Source organism: Lucilia sericata, unplaced genomic scaffold, assembly GCF_015586225.1.
Source record: "Lucilia sericata isolate MDLA Ls3-8-SP2 unplaced genomic scaffold, ASM1558622v1 Contig000019F_arrow, whole genome shotgun sequence".
Lineage (NCBI taxonomy): Eukaryota > Metazoa > Arthropoda > Insecta > Diptera > Calliphoridae > Lucilia > Lucilia sericata.
This window is the reverse complement of record NW_023994058.1, coordinates 869,146-878,652: the sequence shown is the minus strand read 5'-3', so window position 1 is coordinate 878,652 and position 9,507 is coordinate 869,146. Positions and strand designations below refer to the sequence as shown.

Genomic DNA, 9,507 nt, shown 5'->3' with positions numbered 1-9,507 from the left:
GGTGTAGGGTATTATATGGTCGGCCTCGCCCGACTATAATTTCCTACTTGTTTAATTTTCTTTTCAAATTATAAATATAAGATGGAGCGATTTGTAGTGGTCATTGTATATATTTGGGGATACATATTTTTAATGCAATACATTAAACAGAAGGGTATTCATAATTCGTTATAGCTACCGATTGAATTTTATACACAATTTCTCGAAATAAGTTTGTTTACATAATAGTCACAGTTAAAGAAATATGATTTTTTTCAGAATTTGTATTTATTTGTAAAATCTCACATTTTTCCCTCGACTAGATTGATAATTGCACTCTTTAAACTTTTCAAACTTTTGCGTTCCAACATCTCAGTAGGTGGCGTATTTTTTCTTGAATTCGATTTTAAAGACTTTGACGACTTTTCAGATTTTCCCGACTTTATAGTATTACCCGACATACGTGATGATGATCGTGTACTATTTGTTGGAGTTACATTGATCGGTTTCTTATTATTCCAAACGCACAAGACAAACTTAAACTCTTTGATGAAAGCTTCTTTAAAAGTCATTTTCTCTTCCATGGCAACCTTGTGAGTGTAAAGTAAGAACTCTACAATACCCGCTATATAAGCTACCAAAACGCCGACTCCTAGAGTGTAAAATATACCACGCACTTCGGAGAAAGTCATGTCAGGTGTTTCGGAATCACTTTGAACTTCTGCATCGCAGGTGTTGTTATGATTTTTCCACCATTTATTTTTTAATTTAAACAGTTCGCCACGCTCGCCTAATCTGAGAATGGCTACACTCAAATTGGAGCGATATTCGGCTCCTAAAATTAAAATACTAAGTCGTAAATATTTGAATATTTTTAGAAAACTGACAATAACTTACCAAAAGGCACTGCTATGGCATAATGTTTTTCACCAAACTTCTCTCCCAACATTTTTAATTTACAATTACGTTCAGTATTGTATTCCAAACTGGTAGTTTCCATTAAGAACATGTAGGAACCATTATTTTTTAATACTCTTTCCACCCCCTCTATGTTATCCTTAGTATAGGCCGAAGGATCATAGTGTTGCATCATGTTATAGGCCAAACGATAAGTGGTTTCATTAGATTCCGAAAAGAATGTGTAAGTACTGCCACCCTCTATAGTGCCAAATTTAACTGCGGTTTGTCCAGCTAAATCTTCTATACCCGTTATTGACCCCTCCATCTTACTGTTGGTCAAAAAAGCAGCCAAATTAGCTGTATAGGAATTGGTAATAATGACAGCAAAAATCCACCACATGGCGTTAAACGTACGCATGGGAGCACTACGCGGTAAAATATCACTGCCAGCTGTCATTATGGAGCCAATTGTTAACCAAAAACTATTCAATATGTTCCATTTATTTTCCAAGGCATCCGGGTCTTGGTTACAAGGATGTGGATTTTCCCATTCATCTTTGGAAATTCTAAACAAAAAATGTTTTATAAGCCAACGTAAATCTTACAAAATAATTTGATCCTACCGAGCCATAAATATAAACAAAAATGCAATAATGAATACAGAAATCATTACATAGATCCAAACGTCTTTTGTGAACGGCTCCAAAAATGCACTCCATTCCTTTTGTTCGAATGGCTTTTGATAACTCAATATACTGATCCCCAATTGCATGAAGGGAACGGTGAAATCCACAACTGTTTTGCGAGCCTGGGTAATAGTTAGGTCACAAATACCCATATGAGCATCCTGTAAGGACAACAAATTGAAGATAACTCTTAAAGTTTTAAAATCGTATATAGATTTCTTAATTATTACATTATTGATTAGTTCTCCTATTATACCATTCCATTGTTTAGTTTCTTTGTTGTACTTTCCATATGCATTATCGGCTACTGGCACAAAAACATATTCAAAACCATTCTCCTTTGCCAATGCATCAATTAAATCTACAGCATAACCCATATAACGACCATTGCCAGTTATATTTGCCTCTATGGCAGTTTGACTACGAAAAATATATAAAACAATGGAAACATTTTAATAATACCTTGAAAATTCTTTACAATACTTCTCCATAAAATAGGGTTCTCCTATACGTGTAGCCACACGATATATAAACTTCTTTGCCACATTGGCCTGCACATGCTGTGGAGTAATTTGTCCCTTGGTATCCCAAAAAGCCACACCGTAATTTTCTAATGGTTCATATATTTCAATTTTGAAATTAATTCGCTGACCATCCTCATCGAATTGCATTAAACTGGAGCGAAAATGTTCATCGTTTAAGGGAGCGATCTTAAAGAATATAATTAAAAAAGTTGTATCGATCTATAAATTCCTTGATATTACTTACAGTTTTCATAACTCTGTTAATATAACGACCCATAGCCCAGGTTTGACCTCTGTTGTAGTCATCATATTCACATCTTACCCTTGGAGGGTTTATTTGATACATTGTTGATATATTTCGGAGAGCCAAACCATATAGCGTTACAGCATCATAAATAAGATCTGGTAATAAAGTCCTTAGGGGTGTATTGTAGTTGTTATTATCGCTTCGATATAAGGAAGATCTCTCCCAGACATTGAGGTCCTAAAACACAATCAAATCAAATTCAAATTGCAGGAATTATTTTATTTAAAGAATCATGCTAATGGAGAAATATTAAAGATATTCACTTACATAAATTTTGCCATTCATTCCCAATCGTGCTGCCGTAGCATTGACTGCAAAAGTTACATTATCTTTCAAATCCTCCAAATTACAGCTATGAGTTTCCAAATTGGTTAAAAATAAATTCTTTACAAAAATAAAGGATAAATTTAAGCACAATTACAAAGTAATAATATTAACATTCTTACATTATATTGACCCGTTAAATCAAAAGGTATGGATGCATTTAATACCTCTACTAAAATATCAGGAGAACAATCCAAAACAATACGTCTCTCACCCTTAATACTCTTCCATATTATTCGATAATCGTCATTGCGCTTAAACTTACGCACTCGTACCACATCATTATGAAGATCTCTTAATTGTAAGAGATCTTGAAGGCGTGTGGGTGCACTTACTAAATACAATTTGTAGAGAGAGAGAGAAATACATACGTTAAGATACGTTAATTAAAAAGCGATTTTTAATTACCATCCTCTTCATCGTACACCACAGTGAATTTTCTCCACCCAAAATTCTGCACTATGTCTGCATAAGCTTTTGACAAAATCAATTGAGCGGGATAAACGTTTATCGTTAACTGATGATTTGTTTTTGCAATTGATGCTCTTCACTAAGAGCGTCAAATAAAATGTGAGGTATACCGGTACTATTGCAAATGAGAGAAACAATGTCTGAAAACGTATAAGAAAATCGAGAGAAAAACATAAACAAACTAGAGGAGGAAAAACATGAATAAACAAATGTAAAAATGTTTACGTACCACTGTCTGCCTTTGAACTTGGTCCAAAAATAGCAGCGACACCATTATCTATTAAGTCACAAGCTAAAGAAAATATGTGTAAATATTTATAAAATATTTATGTTTTATTAAGTGAATAAAAATTAATACCTTCTTTTTCTAAAGCAATGCTGCTATCTACTGGACTTAGTCTTCTTATAAGTGGGAAAAGTTTAAATATACCTACATTTTCGCTGTTTATTCGTTCCACAGTAGCTTCAAATGTTTTCTCTATATCCAATTCATCTTCGTAAAATAGAGCACCTTTTAAATAAATTTATAATTATAAATTTGTTTAATAAAACTTATTTGTTATTTTATTTGTTTCTTCTACTTGCCTATATTAATTTGTGAATATTGTTGGGAATTTCCCAAAGAATTTACAATTATACACCAAAATAAACACCATAAGATTTTCATTTTGTTCTCATTTCGTTGAAATTGTATTTTTTTATATACTTTGTTAAAATATTTCTTGAAACATTTCACTAAATAAATTTCTATTTTTAAAATTTTGAGACCACTTGTATGATTCTCGTTGTCTGCTTAAGGTATCGCCGCCAACCACCCTCTGAGAGATCACGTCAACAACTAAATGTTTATTTTGAAAAATTTCTGGAAATATTTGAAAAAGGCCAACTGAGAATATGTGATCACGCAAAAGCTCTCACATTTTAAATGAAAAAATATTGGCGCCAGAAGGAGATTATTGTCCAGTAGTTGTTAATTCATTTTTATAGGAACAGTTTGATATATTATGCTTTTATGTGCAAATCTATTTAAAATACTAAAAATTTTAGTGGAATTCTAAAACGTGTTGATATATAATGTACTAATATGACTGTTGAATAATTTTATTTGAATTAACTCAAAATATTTTTTTATATTACATATGTCTTTATTTTTTCAATTTTAATGCCAGACAAATCTATCATTTCAATAACATATTTCTGACATTTCGATAAAGGATAAATATGAACATGTTTATTTTTGCCATTTCTTGAGTGACTATTATTTTAAAACTTATTTACATTTAAATGAGTTTCAGGGGTCATATTTAAATTTACCATAAATTTCTTAAACACATTAACAGCAAAAACAAATGTATGTATTTTTTCTATCATCTCTCTTGTTCTTTCTTTAAAAACATACTAAGGAAAAGAAACAGAATACCCTCCCATAAAAAGGGAAAAGCGAAGAAAAAATACAAGTCTTTTTAAGTGTATGTAAATGATATTTTTATCGATGATGTTGACATTAGAAAGTCATCCAATAAATCACCAAACAAATAAATATTATTGTCCAAAACAGAAAAAATGAAAAAGGCAAAAACAAATAAATAACAAGTGTATTGCTCTTATTCTTGGCCTTCACTTTTTCTATAAAAATCCTGGAAAAAGGCAGCTCAATAGAAAAATACTGTAAACACACATGATTTTCCAAGCCTTCTCATTTTCTAAGAAAATATTTATTTATTTTTTTTATAAAAAAATAGTAGAAGGGAATGCTAAACAAACAATAAATAATTGACTACATCCCCTGGGATCAAAAACAAAAACTGTAGAGAAAACAAGAGAATTGCAGGGATATATTTTCAATATAGAGAACATTGAAATATATCTAATATAGTGTTAAGCACCTAATTAACTTTTGATAAAAAAGAGTGTATTCCATTCAAAAAAATCAATTTGTAAACATATATTTATTTATTTATTTATTTATTTTCAAAGATTTTCTCTTTAAAATTGTTCTTTGTTTTTGTATTTGGTTAAAATCACTTTTCACCTCTTATTTAGTATCACTACTGCAACAAAAATAATAAATTATCATATTGTGCAGGGTTGGAAAAATTGTTATAATTGCATTTAAAAATTGCACTTTGAACACAAAATATGAAACAGAAAATATGCTATCTTCAAAATGTGTTATCTTAAAAATTACGATATAAAGTCTTCAAAAATATGGAGTTTTCTTGAATGGGTCTTGTTTTGTTCATAAAAATCTAAAAAATTAAGTTCATAACATTTACTATTATTATAACTAAAAGATTTTAATGTTATAAAATTTGATATGTTTTTATATGTGTATATTTGTTTGTCTTGACCAAATTATAGCATATTGTCTAATCCACATAAAATAAATCATTAAGGACAGCATATTACAAAATAATACATACTTTTATTTGTATTACAATAATTATTAGGTAGAGATAATATGTAGACCACCGAGAGGTCTACCGAAAACAAAAAATTAAAAACGCTTTAAATACTTTATTTTGTCATATTGTTATAGGAAAGCAAACAGTGAATGCAAATAAGGTGTTCGTATATGACCAAAAAAAAAACCGAAATAACTTAAATTTTTTATTGTATTAAAGTGATGATGTGTTGATTTCATTTCATTTTTATCTCTTATCGGATTATTGACAGTTGGTTTTTCTTCTTTTCTTTCTCTTCCCCAAACAACGTTTCTTATACTTCGATGATGTTTACATTTGGAGAAGGGGGTCAAAACTCAATTTATATTTACATAAAATTCACATTTAATTGACACCCAATATTGAATGAAAACAAATAAAAAAGGGAACGAGAACAAAAAGTCTTAAAAAAAAACAAAAAGAAATAAATAAAATGACAACGAGAACAGTCAATTTTCAATTTTGTTACGACCTTTTGGAAGTGTAATTGGGGTGGGTGCGTTAAACAAACATTCACACGCAAAACTAACAAACACATAAACTCAATCAAATATGTATATTTTATATGGCAAGTGAAAGAAAAACATATGATGATTACATAAAGATCTAATATTCAAATCACATACATAAATACAACAACAATAATAAAAAATAATATGCTATAACGAAAATTTACATACTTTTATGAATAACGGTCTGAACTTTAAATTTAAAATGTAAAAGACAAGAAATGGAAAATAATTTAAAAACACTTGTTGTTGCGCTGCCATAAGTTGTATATACTACAAAAGTATATTTTTTCTTTATTCTACATCTTGTTATTATTTTCTTCATTCCATTATATTTATTCCCCTTCGCAATTTGTTTTTGTTCTTATTTTTCCTATCGTTTTCAAAAATTTGCAATATTTTCAAAAACAACAACAGTTTCATAATTTTCACTCCTGTCAAATGTTGTGCGGATATGATTGAGTATATGTGTTGTTTGGGTTTGAGTGTGTATAAATTTGTTGCTTGTCAAGTGATTTTCTAGGTGTATTGTTTTTCAACATCCCATTGTTCTTGCACTTTTAGGGTTTTCATTTTATTCTGAATTTTTATTTCTGTATTTGGGAATTTCAGAACAGAAATAGTAAACATATTTATGTTGAACATTAGGAAATAATTTCAAAACTGATTATTATTAATCAATATCATATCACTACCTCTAATCTTTCCAATACCTATGAAATTAACATAATAATCACGTATGAGATTAAATACATATCCCCAAAGGAAAACCCTAACTTCAATGTACTACTTCAATTGCTATGTGGCTCCTGTGCACTCCTCCTTCCAATCGTTTTGACATTGTTATTAAAATTTTATGCTTTTGGATTAAAAACAAAAAACAGAATCAGAGAAATTCAGTACGAATACCAAATAAAAAAAAATTGATATGATATTAGATGTGTGAACAATCCACAGTAGAGAATCTTTAAATAGCCGTATTGTGTAAACTAAGTATATATGTACATACATATATACTTTTTTTAATTATCACTAAATTTTATCTTACAATTTTATTGGAGCATTAAGATAGTATTAAAAAATAAGAATATATGTTAATATGTATAAAATAAATACATATTACTTTTCCAAAAATGTTTGATCTTTTATGCTAAATTTACTATTTAATTTCTCACCATTGTTGGTATGAAACAAATACTTACACCAAAAATGTATACAGAGTATTAGTTCTAAATTTAGACTTATGAAAATCAATGTACGAACAGGGTATTTCAATATTTTGTTAAAAACATAAACATATTTTTTTATCAAAATCTTAAGCCTGCACAGAAAAAACTAACTTCAAAAAATTTTCAATAAAACGATTAATTACAAATTTTAAAAAGGTTAAGTTTTTTATAAAACAAGTACACAAATTCAAAAACATATTTTTTTCGTATATATGAAATCAAAAAGAAATGGAAACCCAGCAAAAAAGTTTCATTACCATGTAAATAGTAAAAGTACTTACCACAACCGCTTACAAGTAATTAGAAAAAGTAGTAAATGTAAATAGTTCGTAAAAACAATTACACCTTCTATAGATTTACGGAGAAGATGACCAATGAATTAGAAAGTTTTCATTTAACACATTATTAATAAGACGTTATTAGATTACTTATATGTAATTAATACAATGTGTAGTAGTCATTGAACATTATATTAATAGGTAAGTAGTTACACCTGGAAGTTATTACTGAGTTTTTGCTGGGAATTGAATATAAAATTTTTGTTTTAGGTTGAACTTCAGAACTGTTGGAAAAGAGGTTTTTCAGTTTTTTCTCTGTACATACATACATGTGTACTTTTTTCTTATTTTGCAAAAATGTTTTATTATAAAAATAACTAAATATAAGTTTTTGGAAAGGCTTTGAACTATGCAACTTTCTAATCGAATGAAGGATTTACCCTGTATTAAACTAGTATATACATATGTATATACTAATGTATGTATTTGAATAGACACTCACATATACAAATATGTAGATCTAAAGTTTTTGACATTAATGGCAATTATGCACGTCATTCGTACGAAGTGCCTGTCAGTTATATTTTCGAACACTGCTACTAAAAGGCAGCTGTCAATGCAATATACCAATATAATGATGAGGGAAAAATCGTAACACAACAATATCGTTCATTACATAACGAATAACGCTAAAGTCATCTGTTTCTGTACATTGCTGATGGCATTGTTATTAGAAAATTTTGTTTAAATTACATGTCATACAGGACGACAGAAAAAATAAACTCACACATATTGAAAGCAAATTGACAATAGATGATTTTAAAATGCTTTAACATGCTTTCATAGTCAGTAGAGCCAAAGAATTTGGTTTCATTTAACAAGATGTTTGAGACTAAATTGTAAGTACATAGTATTACCACAAATTGTAGGCTTCTTTAAACAATCTCCTTTGGTATTTATTTTCTTCTCATTATACTGTTTAGTTTTTGTTTTCCATTAGGAAGAATTACATTTTAGTAAACTCATCATTTTTATGGACTCAAAATGTTGTTGGATAATACAAGTAAGTGCATGACTATAATAAGGACCGGAAAGTGCTAGTAAATGGAACCTATAAATGCTACAAAAGTATTCTTTTGCTGTGTAATGTTTGGGTTTTTACCATTTTCATTACAATTTCTTAATTTTTTCTATGTTTTTCATTTTAATTTGCTGTGTTATGGTATCATTTCTAACGTAGTTAATTCCTTCTCTTCTGCTTTGGATCGGGTAATGGTTTCGTTTCTGGTTGAGATTAAACTTCCATTAAGCTTGACCATTATTAGTTTTTTACTCTTTTTCTACTAATTTTTTCATTTCCTCTTAACAAATTTTTACTCATATTCTTCGTAGCATACATAACACTTTTGTTGTTTTTTATAATTTTTAACTTGTTGTACAATGTACATATACATACTACATTTTTTCGGTTGTTTGCTTTATATTTCAGTTTATATGTTTTCTTTAATGTAGTATTCCCTTTTTAACACTCCGGATGTTGTGTATGAAAAGACATAAGTTGGCTTAAAGTCATTTGCTTACATAATCCTTTTTATGGCTGTTTCATGTACATGTCTTAAGCTGCTTTGGTCAACAAAAAATTGCAACATACATACATACATAAATACATATGGGAAATTCTCCTATTATTTTAGATTTTAGGGTTAGTAGCACATCAACTATACTTTGTGTAAACATTGCCAGACATCTTAGAACTATAATTATCTTCTCGCGAATAACTTTTAGCAAAAGCCTACAAAAATATAGCTGTTTAAAGTTAAAAGTTTAAAAAAAAATAGTTAACCAATAACTGCTTT

The 9,507-nt window shown here is 29.0% G+C and overlaps 1 protein-coding gene across 1 annotated transcript; it reads right to left on the bottom strand.

The window, feature by feature from the left end:
* Positions 1–243: 243 nt before the first annotated feature.
* Positions 244–4,253, bottom strand: LOC119607686 (glutamate receptor ionotropic, kainate 2). The gene is given in 13 exon segments (XM_037961752.1): positions 244–814; positions 877–1,445; positions 1,503–1,726; positions 1,796–1,985; positions 2,049–2,275; positions 2,334–2,573; positions 2,664–2,780; positions 2,843–3,054; positions 3,129–3,248; positions 3,251–3,331; positions 3,421–3,483; positions 3,550–3,702; positions 3,777–4,253. Coding segments are annotated over 13 exon segments (2,811 nt in total). The 5' UTR covers positions 3,859–4,253; the 3' UTR covers positions 244–281.
* Between the last annotated feature and the right edge of the window lie 5,254 nt (positions 4,254–9,507).